The 19,023-nt window shown below is 34.6% G+C and overlaps 2 protein-coding genes across 2 annotated transcripts; one reads left to right on the top strand and one right to left on the bottom strand.

The window, feature by feature from the left end:
• The first annotated feature begins 825 nt into the window (after positions 1-825).
• Positions 826-5,358, top strand: LOC104773159 (nuclear poly(A) polymerase 1). Its single transcript, XM_010497739.2, has 12 exons — positions 826-1,565; positions 1,700-1,777; positions 1,869-1,976; positions 2,387-2,449; positions 2,542-2,703; positions 2,987-3,100; positions 3,197-3,259; positions 3,353-3,682; positions 3,765-3,929; positions 4,020-4,862; positions 4,945-5,012; positions 5,116-5,358. The coding sequence occupies exons 1-12, from the start codon at positions 1,461-1,463 to the stop codon at positions 5,153-5,155; spliced, it is 2,139 nt and encodes a 712-aa protein (XP_010496041.1). The 5' UTR covers positions 826-1,460; the 3' UTR covers positions 5,156-5,358.
• A 270-nt stretch (positions 5,359-5,628) lies between these two features.
• Positions 5,629-8,151, bottom strand: LOC104773158. Its single transcript, XM_010497738.2, has 5 exons — positions 7,455-8,151; positions 6,727-6,828; positions 6,313-6,411; positions 6,093-6,227; positions 5,629-5,985 (listed from the first exon to the last, which is right to left on the bottom strand). The coding sequence occupies exons 1-5, from the start codon at positions 8,043-8,045 to the stop codon at positions 5,851-5,853; spliced, it is 1,062 nt and encodes a 353-aa protein (XP_010496040.1). The 5' UTR covers positions 8,046-8,151; the 3' UTR covers positions 5,629-5,850.
• Positions 8,152-19,023: the final 10,872 nt, after the last annotated feature.

Raw genomic sequence — 19,023 nt, 5'->3', positions numbered from 1 at the left:
AAAAAAAAAAAAAAAAAAAAAAAAAAACAAATAATTTTAAAGAATACAAAAGAGAAAGATAGCTCTTCATCTTCCCTAGAACCATCTCTCTATCAATCATGGATTTGAAGTCGTTCATTGTAGTGGAGTGCGTGGAGATGACACTTGAATCGTTCTTGCAATAGTTCACATAGTCTAACATTCCTCCCTTGGGTATGATTGTCGCCTTTGGTCCTTCAAAAACAGAAAGCTCACCTTGATATTTTCACAAGTAAGTGACCGACTGATGTTATCACGAAGCATTGTCTTATGACCAAGACAATGGAACAAGTTTCCGAGAACATATGTTTTTTTTAACATAATATTAAAATAATCCAATGCAGAAGCGTTTTACTGCTTGAAATTTGGACATTCCGTGAGTTCTGAAAATGTATACCAATAATCTTATTTATCTCTCATAAAATCCAATTCCAATGATATAAAAATTATTCAATTTTTTTATTGTTAGATAATTTGGTATCAACGAATTCTACATTAGAGTAATTTTAATCTATTTAATTAGAATTCAAGCTTATATATCATGATATGTAAGACTATATGGGTTGGTTTATATTTATGAGTTGTTTTTCTAACCAAGACTTAATCATATGGAAAGTTTATTAAAGCAAACCGAAAATAAGTAGAAATTACAGTATGCTTTTAGTTTTTAAATTCAAAATTTCAATTTGTATATATTTTTTTTTATTATAAATAGTTCCGGGTCGGGCTTTTCAATTATTAGAAACCGGATATATAATCGGGTCAGGTATAGGAAGACGGTTTAATTCTCGTGGGAATATCAAAAGGTCCGTCCCCCCTAACCTCCCATAAATCGTATATATGTGTGGCCCGAGTGCTCTTTGTCGTAACCCCACCCCACCCCACGCGAGAAGTTGCGACCCTAACCTAGAAACTCCGCCACGAGAATTTTGGGGCAAAATAGTTTCTTCTTCACTTACGCCGGAGGATCTATTCGTCGTGTATCGTCTGGGATTGACCCCACCGACCGGACCCAGTTCGCATCGATCAATCTGGTGTTCAAAGGCCGAGACTTTCTGCTGTTCGTTCGTTGTATTACCAATCCAATCGGAGTAGGGTTTAAGGGTTGTTCCCGTGAATAGCCTCCCGACTCGTTTGGCTACTTTTGTATGAGATTCCCTTGTGTTGTGTTTTTGTTGCTTTTTGATTTTTAATTTAGCAAAAAAAGCCTTTTTGATTTTTTGTATTCTGTATGATCAACAATTTCTCCATAGTAATCTTCTCTGCGTCTTCGTTTTTTTAGCTTTACATTATTCGATTAATATTCAAGCAAAAAAAATTGTTGGGAAAAAAAAAAGATAGAAATTTCTTTATACTCGGTAGAATCTGATTGAAATATTAAGGAAAAAAAAATAAGAGAGAAAGAAAAAAAAGAGAGGAAAAGAACAAAGTAAGTAAGATCTATGGCTAGTGTCCAACAAAATGGGCAAAGGTTTGGCATTACAGAACCTATCTCTTTGGGAGGACCATCGGAGCTTGATGTGATTAAGACCAGAGAGCTTGAGAAGGTTTTTTCTGTTATCTTATATAGCCTGTGTCTTGTTTTGCTTTTCTAGTTTCTAAAGTTTATGGTTGAAATACTTTTGTATCAGAAAGGTTTATACTGATTGATTATTATATTTGTTGTTACTTGGTTGTTCAGTACTTGCAAGATGTTGGATTGTATGAGAGTAACGAGGAAGCTGTTAAAAGGGAGGAGGTTCTGGGGATACTAGATCAGGTTTTGTAGTGTTTTCGAATCCTAAGAACTTGTGCTTGTTGATTTTCATCCGTGTTTTGTGATGATAGATCTTCGTTGTTTATGTGTCCAGATTGTAAAAACATGGATTAAAACAATCAGCCGGGCCAAAGGGTTGAATGATCAGCTGCTTCATGAGGCCAATGCAAAGATATTTACTTTCGGTTCTTATCGACTAGGGGTAACGCTATAGAAGATTTAGCTTTGTTTTAGTCATTCTTCTTGTATTGCGAAATATTTGGTGTAGAGGGAAAAGGAACAATGTGAATTAGTGAAAGCTGTGTTTTATTTCTGTTGTCTTGAGATGTTCCTGAAGTAGAATCACTTGTCTTCACATGCTCTTTGCGTTCATTTAAACGTATTGAGATCAATGTTATATTTGACACTTAAACTACGTCTGAATTGAGCTTTTCAGTCATTTTTAAATGTTGGTAAACCTTGGACACAATAGGGTGTTCTTGGTGAGAACAGTTCATTCTTAAATTTTCAGTCTCCTAAAAGAGTTCCTTTTCAAGTTTGATTGCTCTTACTGTCACCAATTTCTAGCATACTGAATGTTCCTATAACAGTTCGTTTTACTTTTTCAAATAGGTACATGGACCTGGTGCTGATATAGATACTTTATGTGTGGGACCTAGACATGCAACTAGAGAAGTACTATAACCCCTTGCATCTATATATATGTAGTTGTATATTTCTTCTGTCGGTTTATTGTGTTCAATATTCATCTTCGTATTTCCCTTTAGGGTGATTTCTTTGGTGAACTGCAAAGAATGCTGTCAGAAATGCCTGAAGTAACTGAACTGCACCCTGTGCCTGACGCTCATGTTCCATTGATGGGATTCAAACTTAATGGAGTTTCTATAGATCTCCTTTATGCACAACTTCCACTCTGGGTTATACCTGAGGTAATTTCTGGCTTACAATGAGATGATTGTTTGATTAATGAGGATTAGGAAATAGATTCCATTTTATGGATTATTTTGTTTTAACGTTTGGATATGAACCTCATTTACTTAATGATTACAATCACTTAGTTTCACGCTATTACGCAGTTTACATTATGTTCATGAATTTAAATGAATGTTATGAGTGGATCTTTTAGAAAATAGGTATTCTGAATATGGAGCTCTGATTGTGTTCTTCTTATGGAATCTTAACTGTGTTATTTGCTCGATGTTAATGGTGCAGGACTTGGATATATCACAGGATTCCATTTTACAGAATGCTGATGAGCAAACTGTTCGAAGTCTTAATGGTTGTAGAGTTACTGACCAAATCTTGCGTCTGGTTCCAAATATTCAGGTTTTGTGCTCACTCGATACATCTCTTATCTTTTAATTTTTTGTTATTCATCCATATGATTTGCTTAGTCTGAATACATGTTTTGTGTCTGAGCAGAATTTCAGGACAACACTAAGATGCATGCGATTTTGGGCCAAACGACGTGGAGTATACTCTAATGTATGGATAGTCCTTCTCTAGAACTCGTTATTCCATTTCATTTTTAAGTGACTATCATGTTGCTAAGTAAAGTCTCGTTCTGACAATTGCTAGGTCTCGGGATTTCTTGGTGGTATAAACTGGGCGTTACTTGTAGCCCGAATATGTCAACTTTATCCTAACGCCCTCCCGAATATGTTAGCATCTAGGTTCTTTAGGGTCTACAATCAATGGCGTTGGCCGAATCCCGTTCTTCTTTGTTCGATGGATGAAGGATCCCTTGGTCTTCAAGTTTGGGACCCTAGAAGAAACCCAAAGGACCGGTCGCATATAATGCCCATCATTACTCCCGCTTATCCTGGTATGAACTCCAGTTATAATGTCTCTGCAAGTACACTGCGAATTATGACAGGAGAGTTTCAGAGAGGAAAAGAAATATGTGAGGTAAGATTCAGATACAGTAAGTTCAAATGGTAGGCTTTTATGCAGATTCAGTGACTTATTAAAACGGCATGATGTCATGCAGGCGATGGAAACAAACAAAGCTGATTGGGATACCCTTTTTGAGCCATTTGCATTCTTTGAAGCGTATAAAAACTATCTTCAGATAGACATCTCTGCTGCAAATGTCGATGATCTAAGAAAATGGAAAGGCTGGGTTGAGTCACGTCTCCGGCAGCTCACACTGAAGGTAAAATGTCCTGTTTTCTCAAATCTGAATAGTTTCTCCTGATTTTGATTCTATAATGATTTGACTTGGATTTTTTCATTATAATGTCAGATCGAGAGACATACTTATGATAAGCTTCAATGCCACCCTCATCCCCATGATTTTCAAGACTCATCCCGACCACTCCATTGCTCTTACTTCATGGGTCTGCAGCGTAAACAAGGAGTTCCTGCAGCAGAAGGCGAGCAACAATTTGATATTAGAAGAACGGTCGAGGAGTTTAAACACACAGTTAACGGTTACATGTTGTGGATTCCCGGGATGGAGATTAGTGTCAGCCATATAAAGCGGAGAAGCTTACCTAATTTTGTGTATCCTGGTGGAATTAGACCTTCACATACCTCTAAAGGAACATGGGACAGCAAACGCCGTTCAGAGCATAGAAATTCTTCTACATCAAGTGCAACAGTTTCTCATACAACTACGACTGAAATGAGTTCTGAAAGTAAAGCTGGTTCGAACAGTCCAGGAGATGGGAAGAAGAGAAAATGGGGACATGATGAAACACTGACCGATCAGCCAAGGCCCTCTAAACACGTTGCTGTTTCAGTACCTGTAGAGAATTCTGAAGGCGGGAGCCCGAATCCATCTGTTGGATCCATTTGTTCAAGTCCTATGAAAGATTATTGTACAAACGGTAAATCTGATCATATTAGTAAGGATCAAGTAGATAATGTTTTCAGTAAGGATCCACCAATAGAGAAGATAGCCACTCCTCAAGCTCCTAGTCAAGCAACTGAGGAGCTTGAAGAAATTGGTGATTTTGGGAATCAAATGATACAGCAGATAACTCCCAAAGATGCAATCTCGATGGTTACTGCAACTATACCTCCATTGGAAGCTACTGCTTTGAATGGCTCTCTATTCTCCAATGAAGCAGTGGAAGAACTCGAGGTTTCTTATTTTTTCTTATCAATTTTCGATACATAAACTAGTCTCTTGATCTTGTTCTTATTTGATTTTCTTAACTTGAAAGGTTCTTCCCATGCGACAGCCCGAGGCGGGACATAGAGCTTCAGTACAACAGCGAAAACCGATAATTAAGTAAGTGGTTTTCTGTCTGTTTGTACTCTCACTGTTCTTTTAACTCTGCATTTTTGGATTTTGACAAAGATTGTTTGCGTTTTTTATGTCTGATTATTTGCAGATTGAGCTTCACATCTCTAGGCAAAACCAATGGCAAGTAATAATGGTGTTTTCCCTACATTGCCAAGAATCTCAGCATGTACCCGATATTGAAGATGTTAGTCGAAGGGTTCTCTATGTAAAAGAAGAGTCTTCTTATATTATGTTACTTTTCTTAGATGTTGCAAGTCCTAAATACTTTGATCTCATGTAAAACTCGTTTGGATAAGATTAATGTAATGTGTTCTCTCGTCTATCCGAAACACTTTTTCTCATGTCCTGAAACAAAACACAAAGTGTGGGTTGAGTTCCAACTTCACAGATAAATTAATACATACCAACATTTGGAGTATATTCTACTAATATCATGTTGATTTTAGGTAGCCTCGAAGAGATATGTTTTGATTAATTTCTAATCTTTTTTAAAATCCGAAGTCTCGATCCAGACGTTAAAACATCGTCATATATCTTAGTTGCAGGCGTTATTTATTAAACTACTCTACCAGAGTCTTAAATCTACCAAGGCTACAGAACATAGTTTCAAACTCTTGTTCTTCTTACAAGTGTTGTAAAAGTAGTATTTCAATCACATAGTCATAAATAGACTCAACAAAATAATAAGATTTAGAAACACAGTAAAAACATAATTGTGATGATTGCTAAATCCAACAACAAAACAAACATGAATACAGCATCAGATGATTCAGATCTATACAGGGAGATAGCTTAAATGAAAGATTTTGATGACTCTTAACTCTTATGACTTGAAGTATGCTGTCTTCTTACAGACCGGACAAGCATTCTTCCTCGATAGCCATTGTTTCACGCAATGAACATGAAAACTGTGTTCACAGTTCAATTTTCCAACCTCATCCTCTCTCTCATACTCATCCTGTAATCATCAAACAACGAGGAATCGCGCAATATGAAAATAATGATCCCACAGTAATAATCTGACTAAAGTTTTGAGAAGCCATTGACTCTCAATCATGACTTTACCTGACAGATGCTGCATTTTCTGTCAGCAAGAGTATGTGATGTGGAGGGTCTGATTTTCCCAAGACAACGATGTATCTCGCTTTCTTTAAGTCCAGTATTCACATAACCAATTCTATCACCAAGCTCAAGAAGTTGCTGTGTAGGTCAAAGCAAACACTCTCGATAAAGTTGACAAGATGAAATTGTAAACTCTTGTCTCATGAGATTTCGAGAAACGTACCTCGTATGACATGCTATCAACATCGAGCCTCAATTCGTGGTAGTGATCACGCAAATCTGTTATTCTTCCCATTACAAAACCATTCTGGAGCATCATCATCTGTCAGTGAAAAGCAGGATTAATTTAACATGGCTACACTAGCTGCATGGTTTTATAATATAAAAAGCTATTACCCATCCAAAACAGTTTACAGCACCATATAAAATATTTAGCCGAAGTGAACAATTACAGTACTCGTCTTCCACTCTATAATAGTTGTCTTAGTTAATACTTAATATTAAGCCAAGTAACAAGTCAAACCTTAAAACAGTGTTGAGTGTGATCAGTTAGTAAAGTCAGGGGTAGTTTATAACATTTACCAGAGATATAAGAAAGTTCGAAAGATGAGCAAACTATTCGGCGAGAACTTTCTACCTCGGTAAGATCATCAGGGTAAGAGCGTTGAAGTTGGCTACGACATCTACTTGATAACAGTGTTGGTTCAGCGCGTGATGATGTCAGAAGAACAGAAGAACCCTGCAAACATTCGTAGCATCCCATCATCATTGTTCAAACATACACAAAAGGGTCGTAACTTTCAAGTCCTCTGAAACTGAATAAACAAAAAAACTCAGACAAAACATAATCCCAAGAACTTCCCTAACAAATTGAACCCATACATAAGCTTAAACAATGCTAAGATTCCATCCTCTAACCAAACAAGACAGAAGCATGCTAATATTCCATCCTCTAACCAAACCAGAGTTCTTCTCAATTTTGATTTGTTTATTTCCTATCAAACCCAGAGGACCACCACACACACACATCGAACAAAGTATATTATCCCTCACATATGAAACAAAAACTAATAATAGAGAATCTCTACTACTAAAGTAGACTCACACTTGTGATTGTCTAAAGAGAATCCAAAACCAGAAAACACACAAATTTAATAGACCAACCAACAAGGCCCCCAGCAATATCATAGAGCTAACTACAACCACTATAGCTTCAACCACTCCAAACAAATTAAACTATACAATTTGCTCAAAGTCAAATCCCAACAACACTCCTAAATTATAATAAATAATTAAATACTAAAATCATCACCAAAATACTCAAAAAAGATCAGTGGTAAATTCATCTAAATTTACCAAATTTACCTCAGTAGTGTGGTTATCCACATCAATTTTGCGACGAGACGACGGAAGATGCCTTCTCCGAGGAGGGTCGACAGATCGATCAACAACAGCATCCGTCGAGAACCCTAATCCAGGTCCGCACCAAACATCAGGAACCGCGACGCAACCACCACTACCACCACCATCAACGACGTCTCTAGCCTCGCTCAAAATCCTAATCGAACCATCTTCGTAGCTTCCTTTATTGTTCTTCTTGCTCTTCTTCTTATGCTTCTTCTTTTCTTTTCTGATTCTGGCATCCCAATCCGCGGAGGAGCGAATCACGGAAGGAACAGAAACTTGCTGAGCTGCTGCAGCGGCAGTACAACCCATCCCTCGAAACGACGCCGTTTGGTACGGTTTCTTCTTCGCGGTTTCGTTGGAGTTGGAGGAGGATGAAGCCGGGAGGAGAAAGAAGGAAGACATCGCGGAGTTACAGAAGCTATTAGGCTGAGAAATCGGAAGAACGACGTGGCTCAACGGCGGATCATCTTCGGCGGCGTCCAGGTGACGGATTGTTTGGTTCCTAGTTCGTCGGAGTCTGATGTGCTCGCCGATTGTTGTCGAAGACATTCTCAGAGAAGAGAGAGAGAGAGAGAGAGAGAGAAGAGACTACAGTGCGCGGGGAAGAAGGATGAGAGAGAGTGATTTCAAGCTGTTGATGATGATGATGATACAGTTTTTGTATAATGATTATATTTTTTCGTATATTTTATTTATTTATTGATTTATTTGTGAGTATATATTTGTTTTTATATGCAACAGTTTAATATAATTCCAAAACAAAATCAGCTCATGCATATCTCGTGATTATTATAATATATAAGTGTGTTATCAGAAAATTTCAAATATGAAATGTATATATAAAGGTGACATACTAACTTTTGGTTAATTTAAATAATTTTAAAATAAGCATACCACCAAATAATTTATATGTTGTTTAATGTGAGAATTTGTCTGGGTTTGTTTTGTTTTAATAACTATTTTGGGCAATTTACAGTGTTAATGATTTTGCTTATTTTTTTTGTTTTCCTAATTCCAGAAAAGTAAAATTTTTAAATTTTATAGAAAGTGATGCTTGCTTGTAAAAATAGGAAAGGTCTCATCTCAATGTCACTTTTTTTTTTTCATGATTGTCAGATCTAATTTTGGCTATTTACACCACCACTTGAAAGTTGCATCCAATTTGACACTGGTTCTATCTTCTACATCAACAGGCCTGATGCTCTTTTGAGAGCCCAAAATTAGACCTAAAATAAGCCCAACTTGAAACTGGTTCTAGCTTCCACATAATAAATAGGTATAATATAATGGTATACCTTGGATATTATTGGGAATTATTGAGGAAAGAAACTCACACACAAAAAAAGTAAAGAAAGGAAAGAAACTCACACACAAAAAAGTAAAGAAATCTGCTTTATATATTTCAATTTGCATTAAAAGCACAATTCAACTGGAAATAAACCCAAAGAATATATAGAAAACTATTAAAATACGAAAAGGAATTATGTAATAACAACAAAAAGAAAAAAGGAAAAGTTCTGAAGGTTGATATGAATAAATGTATTTATTTAATTTCTGTTGATATGAATGTATTTATTTTGTATTGGTCCTTTTTTTTGAACCAAAGATATATTTTGGAAATAAAATAAGGTGATAAACTATAGTTTGACCTTTTAACAAGATAAAATATAGACTTTCGGGGACAATGTTTAAGTCTTTCGTAAGTAATTTTGCTTGTTAATTTAGTGAGTGTCTTTATTAATCTTATTCAAATTTGAGTAATTCAACATCTTTATACAAATGACCAACGTTTCGTATAATTATCTTCCATAATAAAAATATATAATAGTATGTTCGTTTCGTCATCTTTGCACCCTTGCTGTTCTAAATCTGCATTACGGATTTTGACAAAAATTGTTTGCGTTTTGTTTTGTCGGATTATTAATTTGCAGATTGAACTTCACGTCTCTAGGCAAAACCAATGGCAAGTAATAATGGTTTTCTCCCTACATTGCCAAAAATCTCAGCAACTTAATTACCTGAGCGGATATGGAGTGGAGGTTCGAATCTCATATGTTTTGATAGAGCCTTGCACGCGGCGTCCTCTAGACATTCGATGTGGACAATTCTACGACCTATTAGAAAAAATGTTAGTATCCGACGGTTTAAATTAGAAAAAAATTAAAACATATTAATACGAAGGCCAACCTTCACAAACTCGACAAGATAGACTGGCCTCGTTGAGAAACTTTCGTGGAGGTTGTACAATTGGAAGAGTATGACACTTCTCTTTTTGTCGTCTTTGGCCTCGGCGAGCTTCTGGCAATAATTTAGGACCCATGTAAAGGCCCAGCTGCGTAAATTCTCCGGGAGATTGACCTCGTACTCCGCTTTGAAATTCCCTGATTCGATGTGTGCAACGGAATTTTTGATCAAGACGGACTGAATCGCCACGTGTTCGTCCACCTTGTAGGTTTTGGCGGGGTACTGGTCGTGGCATATGATGGAAAAAAATTTCGACATGTTTAGAGGGAGAGAGATAGGGAGAGAAAAATTAAACTTTGTAGTATTGTTGTTATTTTTATTTTTATCGTGTGTCCTGATTGTTTTCCTGACAGACGTTCCTTGTTTTATAGCCAAACAACCTTAAGCAAAGACCGAGACTCTCGACGCGTACAGTAAAAGTATCGCATGTAGTTTGATGGTCGGTTCTCTTTTTTTGTGTTTCTTTTTGTCTTTTACACTTTCTAAAACGAAAATACGCGGTGTTTACTGTTTAAGTACGTAGTCAATTAATGACTTCTGTTGAGTGTATTGACGTAGCTTGACTCAGTTTCGTGTCGAAACGAAGAAAGAATAGTAAATACATGCCTTTAACATAAAACGAAAGAGATATTTTATTGCATTAGCTTAGCTTTATTTCAAATTTAATTGAGTTTGAAAGAATTGAAGTTTTTAGTGTTACAGTTAAACCTCTATAAATTAATAAGATCGGGACCATGAAATTTTATTAATTTAATTAATAATTATTAATTTATCGATAAATTAATATTTTATTAATTTATAAAGAGATTTTTTCATTTTCATATTGAAAATTTTCTATTACAAAATAAGATACTTTTGTTATCATTCACATTTTTAAAGAATTTTCTTAATTTATATTCTTGGTTATCGTAATAGGATGAATGTTAATTGTTTAATAGATTATCTAGGTAAAAATGAGAAATGTTAGAAGTTTAGAGTTTAGAAAAAAATGTTACTATTATCCTTCATGGTAATGATGAAGTCGTAGAAGATATTGCGGTACCTTTAAAACCAATTACTAAAGAAGCAATTATCGCATCTATGACTCTTTACAATTTATGGATGCGATTTGAATATACAACAATGAAAAAATTAGAGATGAGCTCCAACAAGAATGCAAATTAAAAAATAGGCAAACAACAATAGAATCATATTTCTCTATATTTTTTTAGTATATATATATATCAGTTTATATGATTATTAATTTATGATATTGATGAGACCATATTTTTACATAAGATTTCCAAAAAAATTATTATCTTATTATTTTATCGAAATGTATCATTTTTTACACCAGCCCAAGTCGAGACTGGAAGAATTTATTAATTTATAGCGAGTATTAATTTAAAGAGTATTAATTTATGGAGGTTCTACTGTATTTGTTTTATATGTATACTTTATGAATTCTTTTAAATTCATGTGTTATTGGATTGAATATTTTTAATCATGTTATTAAATTATTTTGAATTCTTATGTTATTCAGTTTGGTAATTTTATAATTCTATCGAAAGTTAGTGTTATTCAATTTAGAAGAATCCATTTTAAAAGAAGGAAAAAAAAATTTCGACTGAGTTTATTGTTAGCTGTTGATTATTCTACAGTTTTTTTGTTGTTATTTTCCTGTTCAACATAATGATGTTTATTTATTTCCATTATTCAAATTTGAAGAATACAACTCCAAAAGAATCACCAAAGTAACAAAGAGCACATTAAACTTTAAAAATAAAAACAAAAACGGAATGAACGATTAATATAGGATTGGTTCCAGATACACTTAATTATGTTGCGTACAGCTGTTGGTTTTTATTTTTGTTTATCAACAACTTTAAAATAAAATAAAAAATCACAATTTGGTAAGGCTGAGTAATTTATCAACAACATCAAACAAAAAAAAAAACAAATAATAATACATAATTTCGTAATGCTGAGTATTATGTATAATACTAGATTTGCGTATTAACGCGGATATAAGAAAAATATGTGAAATTATAAGTTGTATTCAAAATATTAATTTTATTTCATTTGATTTTTTTTAACCGGATTTAGAATTCACACACTCTATCTTGCAATACAATTTTTTTGCATTTTACATGATAATAAATTATATTTTAATTTTATACACTCAATCCCAATGACTAACATTTATAATTTTTATATCAAGAAAAATATACATTATATCAAATTTATATCTTACTTAATATTTTTAAAAAACTAAAAATAAATAAAACATTATTCTAAAAAAAACTGAAAAATAATTTTATCTCATATTTGAAAAAGGAAAAATATCTTAACTATATTTATTTCATATTTTGTAATCTCATACATACTGTAATAGTTTTACTACTTGTCCAACTAATTTTAAATAAAACTATACTAACTTTACATTAAATTAATTAAAATTCAAATATGTTATCATGAGAAAATTATTTGTTTATATAAAGGTGAATATCTACAATCTTTTTTCTTTTAGGATTAATAATTGACAGTATAATTTATTTAATTATGGTATTATAGTAACTATAATTTTCTTAATTCTTTTTCTTATAGAATTAGTATTATTTTTATATGCATATATGAACTATCTTTTTTTTTATATGACCTATCTTTTTATATTCATTAAATTGTCTAAATTTTTAATTTCTTATAATTTACAAATATGTTAAAACAAAGTTTTGTCTAACACATGACAAAATCTTTAATTGTTAAAATTGACACGTGTCGTGATCACATTAGTTACTAACTTTGAAAATCAAAGTTTATATAACAACATAATATTAAATAAGGTATCAAATCATTCACCGATTGAAAAACATAAGAAAATTACATTAATTTCTTATTTTGCTTATATTATGTAATCACTAATTTTAACACATTAAACCTTTTTATACTTGGTTGTCCAAAAAAAAAACTTTTAATACTTTAATCACTTTTCTGTATAAATTTCTTTATACTATATGATTATAATATAATAATTGTAATTAAATTGCATATATTTTCCTTATTAATTGCACATATTTTCCTATTGAAATTAGTAATTTAATAGATAACTTTCCTAGTAGAGTTAGTGATATAATATATTACTTTTGGTTTTCTATACTCTCAAAAATATTAATTTTTTACTATATGATTATAATAAATAATAATTGTAATTAAATTGCATATATTTTCCTTATTAATTGCATATATTTTCTTTATTAATTAGTAATTTAATAGATAATTTTTCTATTAGAATTAGTGATATAATATATTACTTTTGATTTTATATACTTTCAAAAATACTACTTGTAACCCTTTTATTTTTAGAATTTTATAATTTTCTTATAATTATTAAATATTTTTTTTCACAAATATCAAAATATTATCTATATACTTGACACGTCGCGATTATATGAATTACTAACTTTGAAAACTAAGGTTTATATAATAAGATTATCATCAACAACTTCAGAAAAGTTGAACTCATAGTTTCCTAAGGCTGAGTAATTTATCAACATTGTTAAACAAAAAACAAAAAAAAAAAAACAAAAAACAAAGAAATAAATCATAGTAATTTCGCAATGTTGCTTATATTCAACAACTTAAGAAAAGTTGAACTCATAATTTCGTAATGATGAGTAATAGAGTATTACTATTACTAATAGTAATACAGAGTTACCAACTTAGTACTCATTCTCGTTCCTTGTCCTCGTCCGCTCTTCCCACAGAGGACCACATGAATCCTTTGCATCCCGTCGATCTATCAGTCCTCCAGTTACGATTGTGTCCATGTGATATGCTCAAATTTACCCTAGAGTTACTCTCTCAAATTAAGAGATCAATTATAGTACTTAGGGATCATAACCACAAGGGCTTTAGATCATAAAATAGATTTAATAATCTTTTAATTATGCTAAATAGAAATATTAATTTAAAAGCAATGCAAAAACATAATTCAAAAGTGTTGTAAATTCAGGAATTAAAAACGCTAGGCCTAGGGAATTTCTCATGAATTTATGAAATATTAAATCAATCAATAAATTAGGATTCAAGCAATTAAGATCAGATCTAGAACTCTAAACTCTTTTGTAAAATAAATCAGTTCTCATTGCAAATATTAGCTAAATTTAAAACCAGAAAATCCAAATCTCTTTGCAAAATTCTAGGTAATAAATCAACTTTAAAAACAGGTTTAGATTGTTCACAAAATCACAAAATCAAATCTCTTTGCAGAAAGTAATTTTGCTCATCAAAAGGTTTTATCAAGAAAATCAATTATATTCTCATATCTGTTTATTTTCCTAGGTATTAATTCTAGGTGATCAATCAAGAATTAATATAAAGAACAACCTAAGGTGAAGATCTAGCAAGATAAAGAATCCTAAAAATAGCAGATCTAATAAATCATAAAAACCTTATGAAAAACCCCGAACCTAACAAGCAGATCTACTCAGACATAATTGCAAGAACACAAATCATGAATAAAATAGATAGAATTAAGAGATTAAAAGAAGTAGAAAAGAAGTTCTGAATCTTCTCTGGAAGGATTCTTGATTCTTCTCTCCAAAAACTCTCCAAATCTCTCAGGGATTTCTCTCTCAAAAGGTTTGCAGGAAAAATAAAGCTTAGGTCTAAACAATGACCATAAAAATCCTATATATATTCCTAAAAACGTCCAGGGACTAATGATGTAAATATAGAAGATTTTGGGGCAACTTTGTAAATCTGCAAAACTTGTGAGAAAACTTTCGATTCTTCTGTTGGATGATGCATCGATCGACACCATCACTTGCATCGACCGATGCAAGTCTCTGAACTTGTCTCCCAACTTTGCAGCTTCAGCCTCAATGCTTGATTATGCTCCAAATCCTCCTATTTAGCTCCATTATGCTCACATCCATGCTAAATCCTATAAAGACTCAAAAGACTCTAAAAATACCAAAAATACTCTATAAATAAGACTTATATCATGGCTAAAAACACCTAAAAACCATGATATATCAACTCCCCCAGACTTAGCCTTTGCTTGCTCTCAAGGAAAACATAAACTTAGACCTGTGAAAGAGGTTTGAAAATGCAGAAACTCATTTTCTTTTTAAAGTAATGCCATGATCATCCAAACCATAATCAATATGCTTAGCAGATAAATCCAAATTGAACCACCATGTACTTCTCCGTTGACATTCATAGCATCCCAAATTCCACTACTTCCTCCATTAAGCCTTCATCAGTGAGTCTCATCAATTTAATCAATGTCAAGAACCTTCTAGACTCATTCCCATACAATACCATAACAAGCAAGACATATTTTTTACCACATGTGGTACTCTTTCTCTCCCCCAGACTTATTCTATATAATCTTCCTTTGAGCTTTGCTTTGTTTTCTTTTTTATTTTTTTTATCTTCTTCTTTTTTTCTTCTCAAAGTTGTAGGCGAATAATAAGGTCATCGGTAATTTATCTACCCCTCGCTTCCAAGCTTTTTGTGATCATTTGACTCAAGAGTAGAATAATGAGGTCACAGGTAATTTACCTACCTCTCTAAACTGATCAAAATCATCTCATCTTTTATTATTATTATTTTTAAAACAATGCTCTCAAGAAAAATATTTCAAACTTTAAATAAGGGAGAGGAGTACCAATTTTTTTCTGAAATCTTACTTGTCAGGTAGAACAAGGAGTCAAGCTCCTTGAACATCAATCTCCTTGATGAGGTAAAAAGAAAAGCACAGAAATTACCTCAGGCTCTTATGGATTCTGTTAGAAATTCGGATGTCTCTGGTTTACTGGTCAGCCACTGGATTTTTCATTAGTCGGATTCTGGATTCAATCTGCATCATTAATCAACCAAGGCAGTACACTAAAAAGAAAAATCATAGTTCCCAACAAAATTTTGACTCAATAAAACCATTTTTTTTTTAGACTGACGCTCAAAAATGAAAAACGTAGTTAGTAACTGCCTCCCCCAGACTTAAACAACATTGTCCCCAGTGTTATCAAGTAAGAGATTGGCGAAAAAACATAAACAAAAACGAATAAGTATTGAAATTGTGAACAAAATCGTGTTACCAATCCGGATGTTCTGTGTCGACCGATGCTGATGGTGTGTCGGTCGATGCACTCTGCAGATGCAGAGAATTCTAACATTACTCCTGAGTTAGCTGCGATTAATTTGTGTTTTTCTCATTCCTTGGATGTTAGCACTGCTAAGAATCACTCAAACACAAGATTAAACGCAACATGATAGATAAAAGTTCATAATTCAAACTAACTCAAAGCAAGAATAAAAATGACTCAAAGTGGAAAAGAAAAACCTATGAGTGGGTTGCCTCCCACTAAGCGCTTGTTTTCAGTCATTAGCTTGACTGTGTCGGATCTCAGGCATCCGGTGGATCGGAACATGGAAATGAATGCTTCCGAGAGAATGTCCTCTTCATTTAAGGTGGTGTATAAGCTTTAGGTGCATGGGATCTGCTAAGGATGTGAGGATCATGAGCAGGGCGGGACTTAGGAATGGGTGGCTTTCTTTTAAGTCCTGCAAAATCATCAACAGAAGAAACAAGCGCTCTACGATAATCTCGTAGCTTGATTAACTGCAAAACAGTTTTTGTACCTTTGAAATTATTATTGATGATAGGAGAAGGTTTGGGAAAAGAAAATGTATACCTTGGCCTTACTTGTGGGTTCTGGACTGTGGAATGGTGAGATTTCAGCTTGACAACTGGTCTAGGATTTGCAGCTAAAGAATCAACTCGAGTATCTTTGGTTTTAGAGAAGTCCAGGTCAACTCGTGGAGGTGTGTCGATCGATGCAACAGTTGCATCGATCGATGCTGTGACTGCAACTCGTGTCTCTTCAATGTTTCTGCAACTTTCCTCAGTTATCCGTGTTTCCATTACAAAAACGTCATCTACCAGCAACTTATCATGGATAAGAACCTCATCATGATCTCTAGTATTGATTAGATGATCTCCACTCCAATCTTCAAGCTTAACAGCTTGCTTACGCACTTCCTCAACAATCTCCATCTCTTTGACATACCCAGCAGTAATGTCTCCATGAAGCTCTATGATCGGATTGTCATCAGAAACAACCTCCACAGAAAATGTCTGACCATCAATAGTGGGAACCCTTCTCAGCTTGTCCCTTTCAAAGTTCATAACCAAATCTTCTACATTCAAGGTTATGTGATATAGGAACCTGGTGGAGGAACCCACGTGGATAGATGGAAATAGGCAAATGGTTGATAACACTGTTCTGCCTATTCGGTGGATGATAGATGGATCACAGCGAAGAGATGGTGAATAGACAAATGGTTGAAAACACTGTTCTGTCTATTCGGTAGCAGTGGAAGATGAAGAGATAAATGGGTGGATTGAAGGACCCCACACAGATCTGTGAAAGGATCTATGATAAGTCAAATCTCAGTCTTCAAGGAATCACACACAAAAGAAGGAGAAAAGGGTGGTTGCTTCTATTTCAGAAGAATACCTAAGAAAACTCTCATTTTATTTCATAAAAACTTGAAAGGTTACAATGCTGAGAAGGGACCTTATATAATGATCCAACAGCGGAGGACCTTCTAGGGNGGACCTTCTAGGGTCGAAATTTATTACAAATAAAAGGACTAAAATTGCAAAAACAACAGACTCGATTTTAGGACCTAAATAAATAAAAGACTCAAAAAGACCCAACGGTCGATTCCTGCAAAACAAGAAAAGAACCATCATTTATTATTTGAATTCAAACACTTACCTTGGTAATAGCTCTCATGCACGCTCCAGCCCTTCATGGATTGCCTTGGAAATGATGAAAAGAACGGGTTCTTTAATTCCTTGTAAAACCGGCAAAAATGATGCGTCTTGAGTCCTCTCTTTGGAATCTTCTAGCTCAATGAGAGTAATCAGACTTGCAATGGACTTTTTGAATTGTTCCCTTAACGTTCTTGCTCCCAACCTTGTCATAGGTTTGTGTATCAATGTTGGCAGAATGGGTTCTTCAGGAAATGGTAGAACGGGTTCTTCAGGAAATGGTAGAACAGGTTCTTCAGGAAGAGGTAAAACGGGTTCTTCCGGAAGTTGACTATTGATGTCCTCATCACACATGGGCACGGTTTGGCCGCTGCTCCTGACCGCGCGTTGTTCCTGTCCGAAGTCTTCCTTCTCATTCGTAAATCACAATCGGCCAACGTTTGGCCGAGTGGCCAAACCGCTCATGGTTCCTGTTTAAGACCTCAAACCTTGCTATCGGTTGTCATTCGACCGCTGCACCTGCCCGATGATCCCAACCGGTTGTACTCTGACCGATTGGCCCGACCGTTCGCGTCCTTTGGCCATTGTTTGGCCGATCCTAGTGGCCGCTGCATGTCCCTGACCAAATATCCTTTTGCTCGAGAATTTTCAATCGGCCAGCCTTTGGCCGATTCGTCAGACCGATTGCCTCACACGACCATGGCTTGACCGCGTCCCCTGGCTGCTGATGGTTCTTGATCAAAAACGCTATGCTTGACACGGCCTCGTTTTGGCCGAAGGCTTGAACCGATGACATCTCTCGGGCTCCACTTAACCGATTCACTTGGCCGCTAACTCCATCTGTTTAAGAACTAAATCCACACAAGTCTCCCAAAATTTTCCAAGCACAAAAACACACAAACTAAAAGAAATTAAGAAGATATGTACATAAGGATACCATGGGAATGCCTCCCAAGTGAGCTTGTTTTACGTCTCTAAGCTTGACGTTACCGCACCGCTTAGGCGGCTTTAGGTTCGGAGAGGGAAACTATTGTTCCCTCCTCAATGAAGTCATTAGCCAAGTAGTGCTTCAACCTCTGACCATTCACCACAAACTCTTTGCGAGCCTTGTTCAGCAACACAAAGGCTCCATAAGGTCGAACCTCTTTGATCTTAAACGGTCCCGACCAGTGGGATTTGAGCTTTCCTGGAAATAGCTTCAAGCGGGAATTGAACAGCAACACTAAATCTCCTTCCTTGAAAACCCTAGGAAGAATTCTTTTGTCATGAAATGCCTTTGTTCTCTCCTTATAGATCTTTGAACTCTCATAAGCTTCAAGGCGGATCTCTTCCAGTTCATTCAATTGCACCAAGCGTTTCTCTACAGCATTCTTGATATCAAAGTTAAGAAGCTTGACTGCCCACATTGCTTTATACTCTAATTCAACTGGCAAATGACAGGATTTCCAATAGAGAAGGTTGAATGGAGTGGTTCCAATTGGTGTCTTGTAGGCATTTCTATATGCCCATAAAACATCA

This window comes from Camelina sativa, unplaced genomic scaffold (assembly GCF_000633955.1).
Source record: "Camelina sativa cultivar DH55 unplaced genomic scaffold, Cs unpScaffold00474, whole genome shotgun sequence".
Classification (NCBI taxonomy): Eukaryota; Viridiplantae; Streptophyta; class Magnoliopsida; order Brassicales; family Brassicaceae; genus Camelina; species Camelina sativa.
The sequence above is the reverse complement of the archived record's forward strand: the minus strand, read 5'-3'. Positions and strand labels throughout refer to the sequence as shown.

Excerpts from the sequence above, each read along its gene's own strand:
- LOC104773159 (XM_010497739.2), top strand. The coding sequence starts at position 1,461 with ATGGCTAGTGTCCAACAAAATGGGCAAAGGTTTGGCATTACAGAACCT. Across the intron at positions 1,566-1,699 it reads AGACCAGAGAGCTTGAGAAG|TACTTGCAAGATGTTGGATT; the intron begins GTTTTTTCTGTT and ends TTGGTTGTTCAG. Across the intron at positions 5,013-5,115 it reads CAGCGAAAACCGATAATTAA|ATTGAGCTTCACATCTCTAG; the intron begins GTAAGTGGTTTT and ends GATTATTTGCAG.
- LOC104773158 (XM_010497738.2), bottom strand. The coding sequence starts at position 8,045 with ATGTCTTCGACAACAATCGGCGAGCACATCAGACTCCGACGAACTAGG. Across the intron at positions 6,412-6,726 it reads ACCCTGATGATCTTACCGAG|ATGATGATGCTCCAGAATGG; the intron begins GTAGAAAGTTCT and ends TTTCACTGACAG. Across the intron at positions 5,986-6,092 it reads GAAAATGCAGCATCTGTCAG|GATGAGTATGAGAGAGAGGA; the intron begins GTAAAGTCATGA and ends TGATGATTACAG.